The following is a 20,943-nucleotide window of genomic DNA, read 5'->3' as shown; positions in this document are numbered from 1 at the left end:
GTTTGAAATAACAATAGCAAACCAAGGCTGTGAACCATCAGACTGGTGAGCTGGTGCTGGGATGTAGGAACAAGACCGAGATAATCTTTGGTTATAGAGGTGAATTCAGGGTAGAGGTGGGAGTGTGGTATTAATAGAGCAATTTAAGTGAAGCAAGGTTTGAAACCAAAAGGCGGTGTGAAGGCTCGAGTCACAGGGGGATGGATGGGGTATGTAGAGAGGTACTAACCAAGCCTGAAGTGAAAGGAGTGTCATCTGAGGGGACTGAACAGGTTTAGGAGGGGAAAAGGTGCTGAAATTGTAGCTTTCTTGAGGCTTTGCAGTTCCACGTCTGCTTGAAACATATGTACCTCAAAGGCTTTTCCAAATGCTCACATCTGCCTACACAGAGCAACTTGGCATTCGCCGTTTTGAATGTATAGGTTGGCACATCTACCCAGTTCTTTGTATTTCTAACTGAGCTTCTGAAATTGAGTAAATAGCCATGTTTTCTGACTAAAAGACAATGGAGACAAGAACAGGACAACATGCTTCTCCTAGAACCCCTGTTTTTCAACAGTGTGGTAGCCGTAACCCCGTTTTACTCTTTATATTTTTCAACTGAAGTTGAAATGACACCAAATCCCAGACTTTCCAGGCTATTTTAGGGCCAGTTGAGAACTTATTTTATTGCATCCCGCTTTCTCATTACCTATTGGAGAAACCACTGGATTTCATGCTCAGATTGACCGATGAATGGGAAGCTAGGGGCTATATAGTTCTACCAAAAGTACACTGGCCTATAAACGAACCTTGTTGGAGTGTTGGAATCAGGGATATCAGATTTATAATCTCTTCATGAAAGCTCTGAGTCCTTTAGTTGGCTGAGTGGGAGGCTAATGCTTCTGAAATAGAAAGGTTGAGAAGCCTACATCTGTTCCCGGGCAGTTACAGGGTCTTGACCTTCACCAGACAGATAGACACTGATGGTTGGGATTACTACTTCTGCATTTTCAACATTATCTTCACCCCTCCCTCCAGCTACCTGCCCCACCACTTGCACAGGAAGGAACGTGGACCCACTTGGAACTGAAAGGCAGGACTAGAACAGACACTGAAACAGGGACTAAGTTGCTTAGGAGGTTAAAAAGGGAAAACCCTGTCTTTTAATGATCTCTTTGTGGGTCAGTGAAGAGACTGATGAAGGTGTTAAATCTTTTTGGTCAAAGGGAATCTAAACTCCTCTATCTGAAGTCAGGTTTATTTCAACCAAAGTTGAGGGTTGAGACCGTTATCTGGATTATTTAAGCACTAGGAAGGAAACTAATTTTGCTTTAATTAATCTGATTTTACTGAATAAAACATTGTAGAAATTTTGGCCTGGGTTATGAAGATAGTTACCTCAATTTCTGACTTTTATTTGGTCTGAGGAGAATGGACTAAACCCTTTCTTCATTAGGTGAATGCAACAATAAGTTTAAGATTCTCAGAGGTAATGTATTCCCTCTTTGATTTCCACTCCTGTTATGCTGTGTTTCTTGCTTTAGGTATAATTCCCTACAACTCTTGTAAGAAAGGACCCCAAACTGTGACTTAAATAATGGAAGTGTATTGTCTCACAGTTCTGAGGTTGTGATCCCAAGGTCAAGGTATCAGCAGGGTTGACTGATCTGAAGCTATGAGGGAGAGTCTGTTCCATGCTTCTTGCCTAATTCTGGTGGTTTTCTGGCAGTCGTTAGTGTTGCTTGGCTTATAGAAGCATCACTGTGCCTCACTGCCTTTATTTTCACATAGCATTCTCCTTGTCAGTGCTTGTCTCCAGATTTCCCCTTTTTATAAGGATAACCAGTCATATTAGACCAGAGCCCATGCTAATGATCTCACTTAAAATTGATTACCTCTGTAAAGACCCTATCTCCAAATAAGGTCACATTCTGAAGTATAGGGGGGTATGCTTTCAACATATGATTTTTTGGAGGGTACAATTAAACCCATAATACTCAAATATATTATGTGGATCCTTGATATACACACTGGATACATAACGATAAAACCATAATCATATAATCAGCATTCCTTTGCCTTCATTAAGAGAGTCTGGTTGAGCAAGCTTTTCATATATATTTTCCTCTTCCCAACTTGGAATGAGGGAGTCAGAATTTATCAGCATCTCCCCAGCATTATGTTGGAGCTGGGTAGTAATCTTTTTCCTATCTGGGAAATAGAACTGGATGGACAGCTGGCTTCAGCGTTTGCACAAAGAGTACATAATCCTACTTATGTAACCCATCATGTTTGCAAAATCTGCACTGCAGTTTTTGAGAGAGAATGAGATGTTTGGAAATAAAATATGCTGTGCGGAAGTGGAAAATTTATCTCTTCCTCACATTATTTTTGCTGCCTATAGTCTTATTTTGCATTCTCAAGAGGTATGTATCCCTACTTGTGTGTTTCTTTGCTGCACATGTCAGGAATTCAGAAACGGTGATTTATGTTTCTCAGTCTATTCATTGACCTTCATTGTGATATGCATGTTGTTTAATTCCTCAAAGACTATGACTTCTTAAGTCTAGAGTTAATCACATTAGTTTGAGGTGGGATGAGGAAAGAGTGAGTTAGGAATGAATAGTTATACTGCCCTTAAAAGTGTGAGGGTTCGTTGTTCAAGTTATAATTCTACAAACAAAACCAGTCATTGTATCTGTGTACTAGCATCTTTTTATTTTTTAATTTTTTTGATCAGCCCGGCAGCACTTTCACACTGCTTCTTCTGATTTATAGCACTGTTACCCCTTCGTTTGTAGGAACTGTTATTCCTTCATTACAAGTGGTTCTGTTGGGGATGCCGGTGAGATGTTAATTCAGTTCTTTGGGGACTTGCCAATCATATTATCCTATCGACTGATGACAATGATTGGACAAGGCTGGGCATACGAATAAGTCAGCCAATCAGAGACCTTCCCTGGGATTTTAAATACTAGTAAGGAGGGTTGGGGAAAAGAAGCTTCCACTTTTCTCTGAGCTGGGATGACTTAGTCCTTCCTGAAGCCGTAGCCTCCTCAGTCAATATCTTTTGAAACCTCTGTGTGATAGGTAAGAATGGGACAACCCATAAACACAGAGAGAAAGAGAGAGAATGAAATTTGAATTCTTAGAGATGGTCAGTTTCATGTGTGGACTTTTAAGTTTCTTGAGTCAATAAAGTTGTCCCACTGCTTAAGTTGCTTTCTATTGACGTTCTGTCAGTTGCAACAGAAATGGTCTTTTTTAATGATAGTCCATAAAAAAAGCAATAATACTTATATTAAAAATTTAAGGTCTCTGTATTCACTAGCAAGGAAAACTGTCAGCAGGTAGCAGTATTTGAAAGGTATTGGGAATAATGTGTTTTTAATAATTTATTTTTTTTAGAATTGAAGCTAATATTTTTAATGGCGTTCTCTTCTTTACCATTATCACCTGGGATTTTACTCCTCAGTTCATCTTTGTATGTCCCATAATTTGAGGGAACCTCCAGACTGTATCTGGGGCTCTCAAAAGCCCTCTGAAAGAGAGAACATCTTTAAACTTATGCTATACACTATCTGAAATGCTTCTTGTTTTTTCACTTACCTTTTAAGACCAGCTGAAATGCTACTTTCCTTTTGACCTATCTCTGATTTTCTTAGTTAGAAGTGGATCTCTGTGTCACATAGCGCCCTATATCTTAAGGATACCAGTCCCATTCTGCCTTCTGTTGTGTGTTCCAATGTTGCATAATAAGTTACTCATAATTAATGGCTGAAAACACCCACTATTTTATTATAAATCATTGTTTTGTTGGCCAAGGATCTGAACTGGACTTAGCTGTGGGATTGCACTCCATCCGTTGTGGACTGAGGTCACTTGATAGTATTAAGCTGGTCTGATCTAGAAGGTACAAGACGGCTTTGCCCATTGGTTTGGCACCTTGCAGGGGTTGCTCCTGCTTTGTCTCTTCTTCGTCCTTTTTGATTCTGTTTTTCCTTTCCATTTGAATTCATGCTTGAAAAAAAAACCCTTTCCTATTATTTTAGAAGGGTTTCTGGAGGGAGCATGTGTTCAATGTAGCGTTTTTACCTGGAAATCCCCACAACCTAGTTTACAAAGAATTTCCACATTTAGTTTCTATTTTGTTTTTATAAAGCTTTATGATTGTTATTCCTCTATATTTTAAGAGGGGAAACTAAAACAGACAAGGTAAGTGTTTGGTATTCAAGCCTTTTTGATTGCAAGGAAAAGAAACTCATTCAAGTCAGTAAAGGTAAATATCATATTTCTGTTTCCTTTAAATATTCTTATTAGCCCCCTAGCTTACACCTGTGGTCTTTGGAGGGTGCTCTAGATACACCATTTAGATTCTCCTGATTCCTGGAGCCCAGGTGTTTATTAGAGGTCCCAGATAAAATTCAGGATGCCTAATTAAATTTGAATCTCAGATATATAACAAATACTTTTTGAGTAAAGACATTTCAAGTATGTCATGGAATACTCTTACTAAAAATCTCATTATTTATCTGAAATTCCACTTTAAATAGGCATCCAGTATTTTCATTTGCTAACTCTGGCAACCCTAGTCTACTTGGGTCAACACAGGGTCTATTCTTATGAGGACTGGTTGGATTTTATAAGAAGAATAAGGAAAACATCCTGGGTGCTTGGCTGCCAACTATTTGTAAACCAGTCATCATTCTTTAGCAAAAATCTTAAAGAAAGGGAAATGTTGTCTGTTTTCTTAACTTTTTATCTTTACCTTTCTCGCGCACCACGTGCAAACTGGCTTGGGTAATTGTCAAGCTGTTTTCCAGCCACACTGTCATTGCCGTACCTTGTAGTACATACTAGCTGTCATTTATTCGGCTGTGTGCCAGGCATATTGCTAAATGCTTTCAGTGTATTATTTCATTAAATTCTCACGCTAATAGTTGTTGGTAATATTATATCTCATATTTGCTGGTGGGGAGAGGGCTGAGGCTCACGAAGCTTAAACGACTTGCCTACTAGTTAATAAGTGATAATGGAGGCAGTGGTGCCCCAGCTTTTTCCTGAGAGCAGAGTCTTGTTGAATAAGAAGGGAGGAAAGTCTGTGAGGTTAGTCCTTGGCATTTTTGGTGTGAATGTTGTTGGTAAGTTTTCTTTTTCCGGGGATTTTGGAGCTATATTTTGTTTTGGCCACGAAAAGAATCCAGGCCTCTGAGTTCCTCATCTCTTGTGCCTTCATGGCATTGTGCCAGCTCTTCTTCCCTCTTTAGTTGCTCATCTTTACAGGCTGGTTGGACAAATCTGAATTCCAAAAGAGAGCTAGCAAACCTGGAGGACACTGACTTGGGCTTCATCCTTTTGCAGAACGACGCTGAGCCTTTCTGTTCTGCAGGGCTGTGCCTGGAAGAGTCATCGTGTTCATTGTTCAGAGCAATTGATTAACTCTTGAGAAAGCTGGCCGGTAACTGAAGTTTACAGTTTACACAGTGACTCGGCCACAGTCCAGAATTAGGTGATAGGTCTTTATTATCTTTACTTTCTTTCCTAGAAAAAGAATTGACTAAGTTCTAGAAGTGGAATGATTGCAGCATTTGGAGGTCCCTGTAAAAACTTCAGATGTTGTCACTCAGGATTTTTAAAGACCTGCAGTATGATGTCCCTCTTGTTTAAGTCCATCATTCTGAGAAGAAGGTGCAGTTTTCTTTTTTTCTTAACTCAATCACCAAGGTCCTTCTCTGAGTTGTGTGTGTGTGTGTGTGTGTGTGTGTATCTGCGTTTATATCCTCCCTCCAAAGACACAAATGGGCCTGCTGTGTGATAATATTTTGCTAGCCACATCTCTTTCCCCAAATGATAACAGACATTTATTCTACAGTGTGAAATTGTAATTGAAAACGGGGGGTTAGAAGAGGCCAGGAAATCTTTAAACAAAGGGAAAGGGATGTGAAACTACTTCCAAATGAGTGGGAGAACTGGGCCTCTTCGTAATAGGTATACTTTGTCTATTTGTGCTGAATAACCACAGCTGATCTGAATATGACTCCGCCTTGGGAGACACACTGCAGAAAAGACTAAGCATAGCTCAGGCTCTGGCACATGCCAGCTGTGTGATTTTGAACAATTCTCGTAACACCAGTGGATTTCAGTTTTCTCATTTTCAAAAGGTGTGGGTTGGTTTGCTGTTCCTCAAACTTCAGTTATCTGCATATCCTTTTTCATGATTTTTCTTGTTGTTCTTCATGCCTCATCCCATCTCTACCATTACTGAGCTAACATTTAAAAAAGGCTCTTTTTTTCCCTTTTAACTGAGGTAAACAGGTGAGGGATGAAAGTCAGGGGTGAAGGATAGTGAAGACAATGGCCCAGAGAGAAGAAGCTACAGCCTAGGAAAGGCCAGGGCAGAAAAGTGGGTTTGAGTCTGGAAAGAGTTTTCCAGAACAGATGAGGGCAGACAGAGATGGGCTTCCTGGAAGTTCTTTTGGAAAAGCAGTTTGAGCCCAGGCATTGAAGGGAAGAAATCTAGAGAAGAGGGCATTTGAGAGTAAAGAGGGGTTTGCATTAAAAGGTGGCCAGCAGGGGCTTAGGAGGGAGGAACTTTGGAGCAGTAGTGCTGTCTCCTCCGTGTTTCAGCATGCTGTACTTTCTCCCGCAGCCACTTGCCCCAAACCCCACCCTGCTGAAACCCCATCCCTCAGCCCTATGCCTCCAAAAGGCTCACTCTCCACCCTGGCTCCTACAGCCCCTGAAGGCGGTGGCTGAGGGAAAGTGCAGCTTGGGAGTTGAGACCCTGCAGGGAAAATTCAAGGGGGATTCAGAGGTGGGAGCAGAAGGATGGACGAGGTTAGGAGGGGTAAGAGAAGCTGGAAAATTTGGAATAGGGAAGCAGGAGAGGGTGAACATCAGCCACACCAGACTGAACAAGTTGCCTCTTGAGATACCGTGCTAGTTAGTATCTGGTGAGTTACGTGTAAACGACCTAAAATAATAATTGTTCTGTATAATAGCATCTACCTCAGTATGTCACATGGTATGGTCTGTGTAGAGATAGTAAAAAAATAAAAATAAAAAATTACATTTCTAACCATTTGGGAAATATCCAGCTAGATGCAATTATATTGAATAATTGTCACGTACTAACACCATACATACGCTATCTTGTTTAATCTCACAATACCTACTATGCGAGTGGGTATGAGTCTCTACATTTTTTTTAGACTTAAAAAATTTTTTTTCGGTAGTGGGGAGATAATTAGGTTTATTTATTTATTTTTAGCAAAGGTGCTGGGGATTGAACCCAGGACCTCTGCATGCTAAGCATGCACTTTACCACTGAGCTATAGCCTCCCCCTGGATCTATGCATTTTAGAGATGAAGAAACTGAAGCTTAAAGACATTCAAGGACACATAGTTGGATTGGAACCAAGATTTCGGGGCATCAAGGAATGCTTCTAGCTCTACCATTCTATTTCACCTTTCCCTACCCCCATACTGTTGCCAATTTCTGAAGGGGAAAAACATTTTCAATAAGAAAGGTCAACTTGTGGGCTCCATGCTTCATGCCATTTATTTAATAAACTTTCTAATCATAAGTTTGCAAATCAAGTGACTTGCCTATCTTTATTTTTGGCAGTTTTCTTCATCATAGTTATTTCAAATAACCTGATTCTCATTTCATTATGCTCTTACATTCAAGTGATAAGAGGGAAGATTGGAAGGATTAAAGAATGACTGAAATAGAGGTTGACCTTGTGTGGTGGAATGTGCTCACGTCTTGGAGTTAAAAAGGCATGGATTTCGGTTTTGGTGCTACTACTTGCTGTGCCCATGGTTAAGCTGTTTAAATTCTCCAAGTCTCAGTTTCATCCAATGTATAGTAATAATGCTGATAACAATACCACTTCATATTGTTGTTGAAAAGGGAAGGAAAAGATGTCTGTGACAGCATTTTGTTAAGAGCAAGGCAGCTATAGATAGAAAACTTTACGTTGTGTTGGACAAGGAAGTAATGGTGAGATCTTTCTCCAAGGGCAAAACAGAATTTTGGTATTCATTATATTTGCTTGGTCAGTGCCTACTATCACACTGCTGGTTTGAATTACAAATCTAGTTTGTCTATTTCTCCTTAACAAATGAATGCAAAAATTTCCAAATATTTACTCACTTTGCACCGTGTGGATATAGCCCAAGTTAGGAGAGTCTCATATAATTAAAACTGTTTCATAGGAACTCCTTGATCATTAAGAGATTTTGGAATTGGAGTCTTCTAATACCTCACCAATATTCAATGGAACCTGCTGCTACAGAAACTACTAATTAATTAGCAAATATTTATTGAATGTTTACTCTTGGTAGAACATTTTTATGAAACTGAGCATACAGTTGCCAGAGGCAACTGTCCATAGCCATTCAGTACAGCCAAGAGGCATCATTCACGTGGGCTGGGTAAAGGTATGCAGTGGCTGCGGTACTGCCTAAAAGTATGTAGTGTGGTGGCCTGTTTGAAGTGGAAATACCTATTTTCTGGTTTAGCTACTAAAGTATAAAAAAAAATTTTAAATGATGCCCTACAGGGCTTTTGCAAACAATGATAATTTGTACTAGGAAGTTTAATTCAAGGAAAATTCAAATATTTCAACTCTAGAATTATTTTTTTAGCTTGGTATGAATTAATGAAGGAATTCAAAAGCAATATCTTGTTTCAAATTCATCAGACCTCTAATGCAATTTCCTGAAGCAGTAGAGAAATTTACCTTGAAAGGGCTTAGAAAAATGAAAAAGGTGATTGCATAAACTCTATCGAAATTCTAAATCAAACTACAGTGTGATTACTTTCTTCCTAAGGTAGGGCAAGAAACCAAAGATTTTTCTAAAAACTCCAAAACTGAAGCATTAAATTCTGTTCTCTTTCAAGTCTGACATCTTTTAACATGTAAAATTATTGACAGAGTTGGTTCATTATTTGCAATTAAGAAAAAAACTCATATTGAGTAATAAGCAATTTTATTTTTAAGGTAATTAGCCATCACTCAAATATTTCAGATTGAAACCTAATCAGTATTGTGGTTGATGATACCTACCACGTTCGGATACAAATACTGAATTCTTTTACTAACTGTAAGTTATGTTTCTTCCCTTGTTGAAAAGCAGTGACTTGGAGTTTTAAAATTAACTTAAGAGGGACAACATTGGCTATGAAAAATCTCTCTTCCCTGCATTATAAAAAAATAGTTTATGAATCAAACCATCAGTAGCAATTTAGCAATTGAATTAAGTTAAAATTATCAAAAGAAAGATATAGGAACATTACTCATTTTTTTTTTCAGCTTAAACAACACAAATTCATTATTTTAATTTCTCATAGGTATGTGTATCCTCTGGCCACCAATGTTCACATCTGTCCCACGTGCAAAATACATTCACCTGATCCCAGATTTTCCCAGTCTTAACTTGTAGCATCAACTCTAAGTCCAAAATCTCATCAGCTCCAAAGTCTTAAATCTCATCATCAAATCAGGTTTGGGTCAAGCTCCGGGAATGACCTAATCTGAGGCACAGTTGCTTTCTATCTGTGGACCTGTGAAACTAAAGAACCAAATTATCAGCTTTCAGAATACAACGGTAGATAACTGTTATATGTATTTCAATTTGAAAAGGTAGAAAACAAAAAAAGGGTCATTTGTCTCAAGTATTTCTAAGCCTAGCTGAGCGAATTCCACTAGGTTTCATGGTCTGGGAATAATCCTTTGTGGCCTGTGGCTCTATCCCCTGGGCTTACGGCTTCTGCTTTCTGTCATCCTTCCTTTTTCATGAAGGGTAGTATATAAGAAACATTACTCCTTTTTTTTTTTTAAATTGAAGTATAGTTGATTTACAATGTTGTGATAGTTTCTGGCTTACAGCCTAGTGATTCAGTTACACACACACACACACACGCATATATATGAATCTATTCTTTTTCAGATTCTTTTCCATTATAAGTTATTACAAGATATTAAATATAGTTCCCTGTGCTATACAGTAGGTACTTGTTTATCTATTTTATATATAGTAGTGTGTATCTGCTAGTCCCAAACTCCTAATTTATCCCTTCCCACCCTTTCCCCTTTGGTAACCATAAGTTTGATTTCGATGTATGTGAGTCTTAACGTTTTATAAATAACTTTATTTGTGTTATATTTTAGATTCCACATATAAGTGATATCATATGACATTTTTCTTTCTCTTTCCAGCCCACTTCACTTAGAATGACGATCTCCAGGTCCATCCATGTTGTTACAAATAGCATTATTTTATTCTTTTTTATGGCTGAGTAGCATTCCATGGTATAAATATACCACAGCTTCTTTATCCAGTTATCTGTTGATGGACATTTGGGTTGTTTCTATGTCTTGGCTATTGTAAATAGTGCTGCTATGATCATTGGGGTGCATGTGTCTTTTTGAATTTTATTTTTCTCCAGGTATATGCCCCGGAGTGGGATTGCTGGATCACATGGTAAGTCTATTTTTAGTTTTTTAAGGAACCTCCGTGCTGCCCTCCATAGTGGCTGCACCAGTCTGCACTCCCACCAGCAGTGCAGGAGGGCTCCCTTTTAGGGGATGCATGAGTTTTTGCAACGTGCATTAGCCTGACTCCAGTCTTCATTGTAGCTTTCATATTTTAATTTTCCATTAGCACATTCACTGCTTTTTAATAACACTGTCATTTTAAAATTTAGAGATATACATATTCCTGGCTTTAAGAATCAAAAAAATTCTCTAGAATTACTTTAAAGATAACAGTTATCTTTTAACTCTATTTCCTGATTCCCTCTCTCCCCAGTCCTCCAGAAGCAAATACTTTGAACTCTTCTAGCTATTTCTTTTGGTATTTATCTTCAAAATTCTAAATGAGAGAATTTTGCATTCTATATATATATACATATATATAATATATGTATATATATATTTTTTAATCACAAATTGCCAACAGCACTTTCTTTTTTCTTTTCAACATCTTGTTCTGCAGCTTCCTTGGCCCTTTTTGTCTGGATGCCAAAGAGCCAGGCATTGGCACGGGTCAAGAGGAGACCCGCAAAGGCCTTGAAGTTCTTCTCTGAGATGACTCTGGCTTTCTCCTTCTTGCAGACGTTCCATTTGGGCATGACGGGTCGCGTCGGCTGGGTGGCTGCTTTGAGGTCTTCAGCAGAGCTGTCTCCCTTCTTGGGGGCTGCGGGCTTCCCGGGGAAGAGGATGAGCTCGGAGCAGTACTCCTTTAGCCACTGCGCGTTGGCCCGCAGGGACTCCGTGCACTTATTCCACCGCCTCGGATCCACCAGATCCCAATGGTCCGGGCTACCTTTTTTGTGGATGCTGACCACTCTCAGGTCCTCTAGGCTGAAGCCCTGGCCGTTGTGCACCTTGGTGTGGTACCTCACTGTGGGACATCTCACCACGGGCCGGAGCGGGCTGGGTGCTGGGCGCCTGGGGATGTGGCACCCTTGGGTCTGCAGATCTCGTGCACTGGTGGTTGAACTGTGTGGCCACGTGTCACTGCTAGACCTTGTGGAAACAGGGCCTCAGGATCATGTTGTTGGTCTGGGCACCTTGGCTGCAGCCAGTGAGCCTCCTCCGAGGGTGCAGAGCCAGGGAAACCATGTTATATCTTTTAAAAAAATATATTATTTTTAAAAAATTGAAGTATAGTTAGTTTACAATGTTGTGTCATTTTCTGGTGTACAGCATGTTTCAGTCACACATATACATACATATATTCGTTGTCATATTCTTTTTCCTTATAGGTTACTACAAGATATTGAATATAGTTCCCGGTGCTGTACAGAAGATACTTGTTTATCTATTTTATATATAGTAGTTAATATCTGTACATCTCAAACTCCCAATTTATCCCTTCTCACCCCTTTTCCCCCAGTAACCATAAGCTTGTTCTTTATGTCTATGAGTCTGTTTCTGTTTTGTAAATAAGTTCATTTGTGTCTTTTTTAAAATTTTTTTAATATTCCACCTGTGAATGATATCATATGGTATTTTTCTTTCTCTTTCTGGCTTACTTCACTTAGAATGAAGATCTCCAGGTCCATTTGTGTTGCTGCAAATGGCATACTTTTATTCTTTTTTATGGATTAATGGTATTCCATTGTATAAATATACCACAACTTCTTTATCTAGTCCTCTGTCAATGGACATTTAGGTTGTTTCCATGTCTTTGCTATTGTAAATAGTGCTGCTATGAACATTGGGGTGCATGTGTCTTTTCGAATTAGAGTTTGCTCTGGATATATGCCCAGGAGTGGGATTGCTGGATCATATGGTAAGTCTATTTTTAGTTTTTTGAGGAATCTCCAGACTGTTTTCCATAACAGCAGCACCAAACTACATTCCCACCAGCAATGTAGGAGGGTTCCGTTTTATCCACATCCTCTCCAGCATTTATCGTTTGTGGACTTTTGAATGATGGCCATTCTGACTATTGTAAGTGACACCTTATTGTAGTTTTGATTTGTATTTCTCTGATAATTAGTGATATCAAGCATTTTTTTTATGTGCCTATTAGCCACTTGTATGTCTTCATTGGAAAATTGCTTGTTTAGGTCTTCTGCTCATTTTTATATCTTGATTTTTCCAGTTTTAGGTACTTTTTGGTGACTTTTCTGCTGTGGAAGGGAAAGATTTAGCTCCCTCTCACCTGTCCCCCAGTCTTCCTCCCTGTCATGTATGGAATCACTCTCTTGACCCCTCTCCCACCTGGTACAGTTATATGATAATTCTGGTTAGAAAATTCAGTGTTCAGCAGTATGATTGTTATCTTTAGATAGTATTCATGCCTTAGTCATGAGGTGTATAATAATCATTCTTCTTTTCTTACAGAGACTTTTGAATGTTCTGCTGGAGTTAATAATCTTGTTTTGTTGTTTTATTTGGATTTTCATGTATGTATCCAACCCCAAACTCACTTACCTGAGAGTGCAGTTTGAACTTTTGCCTGTAGGATGAGTACAGGAGAACTGGTTGAAGGAGGGGTGGGAAGGGGGAAAGCACCTATGAAGAGGGAAGAATATGTGCAAAGGCCCTGTAACTAAAAGACACTGGTAGACGAGAAACTGTGAAGTGGTCAGGGTGAGTGTAATTTAGAGATTAAGGGAGAGAGAGATGAAATAAACTGCTGAAGAGGCAGGAAGGGCCAGGCCATGCACGATGTATAGGCCCTATTTTAATGGTTTGGTCTTGATCTTAATTATAGTTTAAAGAAATTCACTTAAGCATTTGCAGCAGAGGAGTGAGATGGCCAGGTTTAAACCTTTCTCTCCATTCTGTGCAAACCTTCTTATTTTTATAATGACATTCTATTTTGATTAAGTTAGTCAGGAGCTCTTCTATTGTTTGCAATCCATGAAGCTTAACTGATTCAGGGACTCTCTTGATTTGCATTCTGCTGTCAACACTCGGCTGGACTGGATTTCATTACACTGGGTCCTGTTTTATTCTGTCGTTTGAATATTGCCTGGAGCTACAAATACACCGTTCATAGAGTCTTTTGTATTTGTAGCATATAGTTGTTTTCAGTTCCCTTTAATAGATGTTGTTGCATTCAAATCCATTCACAGCTGTCATTTTTCAGATACAGTTCTCAAATTAAATCTCTTTTTCAGTCAAGTCTTTGACTATGTCAAAAAGAACTTTAATTTGTTTCTGGCCTGTGATCTCTTTTAAGTCCTAAGAATTCCAGGCATGATGATTGTCACTGCATGATTCAGCTGCAGTTCATTTGTTGTCTTGTTTCCATTCATTCAAAAATTTTATTTTATTTGTAAAAGGAACAAAACTCCATGATGTATGAGTATCACATTGTTTTTTCTTTCCCCCTACCTGTACTGAAAATGCTGTATCTGCCCACACTACCTCCTCTTCTTTCACTTGTGCTGATCAGACCCATCAGTGAACCAAGGATGGGGAGGGGGTTTCAAAAAGAGCTAAGAGATATTACAAAATGCAAACATGCAAAAAAAAAAATGCTAGTACAAAAGAGAGTTCAGGAGGGGAACAAGGAAACATCTGTGGTGATAGTATATTGGGTAGTTAATTTTTTTTTTCTTCTAGAAAACTGAAGCGTGAAAAATGGAAAGAACAATTTTGAGTAGTTAACATGAAAGTTGGGGATGGAGAGACATGTGAGAAGAATTTTAAGATGTGATGCAGTTGGCCTTCTAAAAAAATGAATCTTTTTAAAATAATTCAAAGAGTCAGAATCAGAATGACTTTTTTTTTTTTTTGAAAATTACACTATTGTGAGCCTGGGTCATGCAGAACCCCACTTATATTTGAGTAATAGATTTGTGCTAAGATTGGGTAACAGCAGATGGAGCTCCAAGTTATTTTTTGGTAAATCAGCACGCCGGTGGCAGAGTTCTTTGCTGGTATAAAGAAATAGGCTCTGGGCATCGTCTGGAAGGGAGGGCAAAAGAAACAGCCACTTTTCCTGCATGAAAACATCTTGGGTATAGTATTTTTGAGAGGGTGTCTTAAGAAATAAAGGAACCAGGAAGATGGGGAGGAAGTCAAGCAACATGATGAAAGGTCTGGGATTTCAAGAAAAAATATGGCCACTGCCAAATTCCCAGTGGTGAAGACGGCTTTGAGAAATTTAAGAACAGTGATGTGTAATATTAGCTTTAGAACTGTTTGCTCTGCTGTGCATGCTACGATGGGTCCTCCTATGTCGTCTCCACCACTGCCCTGTGGGAAAGATACTTAGGGAGATACTAAGTTAACATAGAGCAGAGAGATGATGGCAATAGGAAGCTAGAATGAGTGAGAATAAGACTTCTGTGGATCTCGAAATAAGAATAAGTAGTAGTAATGAGACTGTAAGTCCCTAAAAATCTGTAGAAACCTTAGCAAGAGCATTATGGGTTGGGAGCATGAGCATTAGAGGCATGATGCTGTGCAATGGAAGCGACATGTGAATGAGAGAGCGCTGCAGCTCTTTTCCCATCATCATATCGTGGTTATTTCTTTAGATGGTTTTCGCTTTTTTGACTGGTGTGATAATCCTCCACAGTCAACTACTCAAGAAAGAATTTGCAAAGGTATCCTTTCTATTTGGAGGGAAGTGATAATTGAGTTCAAACAGCAACAACAACAACTTTGTTGCACTTCTAATGACGAAGTTGGCAAATCATAAGACATTGAATTTTACCGGGCTGGATGGGCTCCTGGGAAACCCAAGACTGAATACCTTGAACAGACTGTTAAGGGGTCGGCGCTCTACATGGCCTCTAGATCAGTGCAGCTGCAGGCAATTTGCAGGAGACTGGCAACGTGGCATGTGGACCCCGTGGCACTGAATGCTAATCTGAAACTATCCCCTCCAACAGCTTTTGCCATTCATCATTTTCACATCCAGATGGCTCCCATTGTCTTTCTAGTCCTCTTTTTGTGCAAAGTGGCTGCTCTTAAATCATGTATATTAGTCTTGGAAGCAATTTTATCTTTCATCTAGTAGTCCAATTACCACTCTTTGTAGAAGAGGAAATGGAAACCCAAAGAGGGGAAATATCACAGTCAGAACTACCCAGTTACTTAGTATCACAGCTGAGACTAGAACATTTAGAACATTCTTGGATCTCAGCCCGGTGCTCATTTCAGTTCACCAGGATCTCATAATTCTTGGGAAAACATGTAGCATAGGATTGGGAGTCAGATGATCTCAAGTCCAAATCTCATCTCTGTTATTTAACAGCTCTGTGATCTGGGTCGGTTAACTCCGTTTCCTCATCTGTAAAACCAGGATGATGATTGAACTGCCATCACAGGTTATCATGACAACAAATTGATACTGAGATTTAAAGTGCTTAGTACAGTGTGTGGTACATAGTAAATGCTCAGTTAATTAGCTTTTATTATTATAGTTCCAAATCTTTTCACATTAGAAGGTGAGGAATTGGTTCTTTCTAGTAGGGAAGGAGGAAGGAGGAAGAGTTGGTATTTTGTCTATGAACATCAGCATATTTTGACTATATACATGCTAATACTATAGTTCAGTCCAGTGATCATGGCTTGCAATGGTTGAAAACATCTTTCTTTGCTAGACAGTAGGGAGACTGAAAAATTTAATTTCTTAAATACTGTGCTGCCTGTTGGTATCTGGCATACATGTATTTGGTAATGATCATCAGTGGATCCTGTCACCAACTTGGGATACCAACTGTATATACAAGAGACTCTCTTGAATTCATGATACTCTGCATATTTAAGGAATTGTTTGATTTTTCAAGATTATAAAAATGGCTTCAAAATAAAAAAAAAAACACTCAATCTTTTGTAGCTTCATAAGATAGCTGGTGTATGTAATAAGCTATCTAATTTTTAGAGGCATCAGTAATGCATTGAGAAACCTGAAAAAGAAGGCAAATTATATTAAACAACATATAATCCTCAATGTACTGGCTGTCAGTTGAAGACAAGACTTGAAATCTTGGAAGGTGATCAGCATCTCGAAGATACTGGAAAAATATGCACTGGGAAAAAAATAGCAAGGAAACAATGATGTTGGACATACTGATATTTACTCCTTACTGAATAGTCTTTCCTGTAAAATCATAACATCTTTACCATTAATTACAGAAATTCAATTTCCGTGACAACAAAAGCCTAATGCAGTGTTCTCCACAGACTAATTACAGAGGAATTCAATGAGGAAGAAAGTTTTAAGATTCAAATTCCCTTGGTTCTACCTAGAGATTCTGGCTCAGAAAGGCTAGGGTGGGGCTCAGGACTCTGCTTACCTAAAACCTGTAGGTGATTCTTGGGCACCTAAAATTTGAAACCACTGGCCTAAGGAAAGTTGTACTTTGGGAGTCTGTTGCTTCAAACAAAAATATGCCATAACTTAGGAAAACCTAATATACTTAAATCCTAGAATTAAAATTTATTAGGTAATGATTATAGGCATCTCTCAAGGATTTCTTACTCTATAAAAAGATTTGTCTGTTGTTTTTATAACGGTGAGTTTTTATCCATATGTGATGATTCTTTTTGTACAAATTTGATTAATGCCAACCTTCCTTCCCCAAACAACAAAAATCCAAACAAGCAACACATTTCCATAGTCAGCTCAAATCTGGCTCTGCGTTTAGAAGGTCCTCGGTATCTAAGTCTCTCACCATCCTTCTTTGTAATTTCATTTTCATATATTTGTAGCTTGTCTCCCTAACTATATTTTGAATACTTTCAAGAAAAGGGCCGTAAGTACATTTGCTTGTATTCCTCGCGTTCTTCCCTCCTCTCCTTCTTTCTAGCATGCTTTTATTCATTTATTCATCAAAATTTATCAAGTGTCTACTCTATGTTAGATACTATAATAAGTACCAGGGTTTAGGGGAAATCCAGGGAAACTAAGATGAGCGTATAGACTATATCAGGGGTTGGCATACTACAGTTCATTGGCCAAATCCAGCCAGCTGCCAGTTTTTATAAATAAAGATTTATTGGAATAGAGCCACACCCATTCATTTAGGTTATTGTCTGTAGCTGCTTTTGTGCTCAGTGGCAGAATTGAATAGTTGTAACAGAGATTATATGGTCTGAAAAGCCTAAAATGTCTACTGTTCCCAGCCCTCCATATCCATGGGTTCTGCTTCCATGGAATCAACCAACCAAAAATCGAAAATAAATATTTTTTTTTACAAAAATTCCATTAAGTTTCAAAAAGCAAAACTTGACTTTGCCATGTACCAGCAACTATTTCCATTAGCATTTCCATAGTATTAGGTATTATAAGTAATCTAGAGACAATTTAAAGTATATGGAAGGATGTGCGTAAGTTATATACAAACACTATGCCATTATACAAGGGGCTTGAGGATAAGCAGATTTTGGTATTGCAGGGTGTCCTGGAACCAGTCCCCCACAGGTACCAAAGGACAACTGTATTTGGCCCTTTAGAGAAGGTTAGCTGATCTCTGGATTATATGATTGCTAAGGTCCTGCCCAGTTCACAGCACTCTGTTGATGAGTGCTACGAGGTGGAAGTTCAGAGTACTATCAGGGGTATAAAAGGTAACTCAATTTAGATTGGGGTTTTGGCCATCTCAGGAGGCAATATTTAATCTGAGACCTGGAGGCTTGTAAGAGTTAAGGCAGGCCAAGGATGGGGGAAGGGCATTCCAAGCAAACATTTCTTGAGTTTTATAAGATTTTATTGCCCCCTCCCCACAAAGTGATGGCTCAGTAGAATGGGGAAATAAAAACATATAAAGGCTGTGATTTTTTTGTTATATGTAGGAAATATGATTAAATGATTTATAGTCTGAATCAGTGGTCTTACGCCTTTTTTGCAGCTAACCAGGCATGTGGAATTAGATGCCATTTAACCTTTTAGAGGAGGGATTAGCAAACTTTTTCTTAACGGGAAAATAGTAAATATTTTAAGCTTTGCCAGCCATACAATCTCTGCCGCAGCTACTCATTTCTGTTACTGTAGCGTGGAAGCAGCTGTAAGCAGTATGTAAATGAATGAGCATTGGCTATGTTTCAATACAACTTTGATTTATGAATAGTGAAATTTGAATTTCATATTATTTTCATGTGTCATGAAGTATTCTTGGATGTTTTTTAATAGATTAAAAATGTAAAAAAACATTTTTAGCTAATGGGCCACATGAAAACGAGTGGTGGGGTGAATTCAACTGGCAGGTCATAATTTGCAGACCCTTGTTTTGGTCTCCTGCTCTTTGCCTGTAAAAATGGGAGGATATTTTCTCTACCAGCCACCCAAGGTGATGACGATTGAGTGAGAGATATTTGTCACTGCAGTTCTTTGCTTAGGACAACATATTCAGATGTAATATATTGTAATCATTTACAAAATGATTGAATTATCCACAATTACAGGATGCACAGTTTTCCTGGGAGTTGATGAGAAATTAATCTTTTTCATGAATAATGTTTGCTGAAGGAAGAGAAAAATATGAATACATTTTTCATATGAAATAGGTACAATTATGGTTTTGTTATTCCTAATATTCTGAGAACACTGGTTGGTTGGTAAGTTATTTCCTAAGCAGAGAAGAAGGATTTGAGCTGATTACATCAACTCAGATATCCTATTGTAGTGTAGTTCTGCTCTTCTCATTCAATTTATCATTTTTGTGTAGATGATTTACTGTAAGAAAACTAAAGACTGGACTTGAGCAGGTACAATCAGGAATCAGCTTCATTATTTTCTAAGCACTTGCCTTCAGCTAGACTCTTTGGATTACCTTCCCCAACTCAGAGGATTTCTTTTGCAAATCTCAGACACTTTCAGGTATTCAAAGTCTCATTTTCAGGTATTGTGAATTTGTGTACAACCTAAATTGAAACTTTAATTGCTCATCTAATTCAGGGTTTCTCTCTATTCAACCTCTTCCCTCGAAGCCTGACCACTGAATCCCCAGTTCACCAGTGGGAAAGGGCAACTTGGTTTATTCTTTGGTTCTGCTTGCTCCACCTGGTCTTTCATTCACTCTGCTGCCTCTGGCTCCTCTGAAGTAGAGCACAGAGTGTGTATAAGTATGTGTGTGCGTGTGCATGTGCATGCACGTGTGTGTGCTTGCCAAGTGTGTGGGCTGAGTTTACAGAGACGGTGCAAAATATCACTTGTCTGGTGCTGGTCAAATTGACTGCTGGTGCTTTCTTTCATGACAGGGGTAGCTCTTCCTATCATGGGGCACTTGTGAGGACTCTGGATACCCCATGAGGAACAAGTCCTGTCCTCTTAGGATATTGACATCCCCTTAGCTCCTTCCTGTCGGCTTCGCATCCCTGGTGTCCCTTTGTCCTGAAGCGGGAGAACTTTCATGATGGCTCTGGCTCAGCTACCTTTCTGTGTGAGCACCTGCCCCTACCTCTACATGCTGGATTTGTTTTCCCCAATCTCCCTGAAGATTCCCTTGCCGACCCTGCACATGGCTTGAGGAGAGAGACAGGATCTGTGTCAGAGCACTGTGTCTCCTCCTTATTGAATCTCTGGGCTTCTTTTATCCTGATTGGAGGTGTGTGATGGCCCAAGGGCTACTTCCAGACTGGTTAGCAACTCCATCAGAAGTATGTCTAGCACAACTCTGTTCAACATATGGGCGTTAAGTACCCATGATTGTCATTAGGTTTCCAGGAAACAACAAGAAACGTGGCATGTAAATTGCTGTTTCATTTATACATGGCTATTTTCCCTGTCATATTTTCTCCTACTGTATTCATAAGCTATTTGAGGGCAAGACTTCTTTGAATTTTCTCAATGGATCATTGAGTAAACAGACATTCAGTCCCTCCTGATTACTAAGTCAATGGGGATTGAAGTCAGTGGGCTGATTCATTCGTTCACTGTTGAATGCCTACTATGTGCCATGCTTTGTTGTAAGTGCTAGGATACAGCAGACCAAAAAGACAGAACCCATGACTTCAAGGCTTTATTTTAGGGGTGGAGATAGATATTAAACAATCACAGGAGTCTACAGTTAATTTCAAATTTTGATGTTTGCTGTGAAATGAAAGTGCAGAGTCCTGTCAGCAAGTATAAACGGGAACTTTAAGAATAAATCCTTTCTTTTAAAAGATTTTATTATTATTTTTTTGGTTGAGGGAGGTAATTAGTTTTATTTTTATTTTTAGAGGAGGTAGTGGGGGATTGAACCCAGGGTGTTGTGTATGCTAAGCATGAGCTCAACCATTGAGCTATAACCCCCCCTGAGAATTTAATTTAAATTGGGGTGGTGGGTATCTCAGGATGTGGTGTTAATTTGAGACCTGGAGGATTTGTAAGAATTAAAGCAGGCCTGGAACGGAGGAAAAACATCCCAAGCTAAAGAAACAGTGTGCAAAGACCCTACTGCAGGGAGAAACTTGGTGTCCTACAGGATGCTTTGAATGAGGTAAAAGAAGGTGAGTGTAGCAGATCGTGAATTAGGGGAAAGAGTGGGGTGAGGTG

General features: G+C 39.0%; 1 protein-coding gene and 1 long non-coding RNA gene across 2 annotated transcripts in view; one reads left to right on the top strand and one right to left on the bottom strand.

Moving 5' to 3' along the window:
• Positions 1-20,943, top strand: part of LOC105097691 (uncharacterized) — a 708,424-nt gene that overhangs the window by 30,874 nt on the left and 656,607 nt on the right. The gene's annotated exons all lie outside the window — the stretch shown is intronic.
• The window catches only part of LOC105097696 (large ribosomal subunit protein eL13-like), a 43,788-nt gene continuing 33,656 nt past the window's right edge, over positions 10,812-20,943 (bottom strand). The window contains 3 exon segments of the mRNA XM_064480271.1: positions 10,812-10,957; positions 10,960-11,519; positions 12,936-13,016. Coding sequence (XP_064336341.1) covers positions 10,830-10,957; positions 10,960-11,519; positions 12,936-13,016 — 769 coding nt within the window. The 3' untranslated portion in view covers positions 10,812-10,829.

The sequence above is a fragment of the Camelus dromedarius genome, chromosome 27 (assembly GCF_036321535.1).
Source record: "Camelus dromedarius isolate mCamDro1 chromosome 27, mCamDro1.pat, whole genome shotgun sequence".
NCBI classification, from domain to species: Eukaryota; Metazoa; Chordata; class Mammalia; order Artiodactyla; family Camelidae; genus Camelus; species Camelus dromedarius.
Note: the sequence above shows the minus strand (reverse complement) of the source record. Positions and strands in the feature narration are given on the sequence as shown.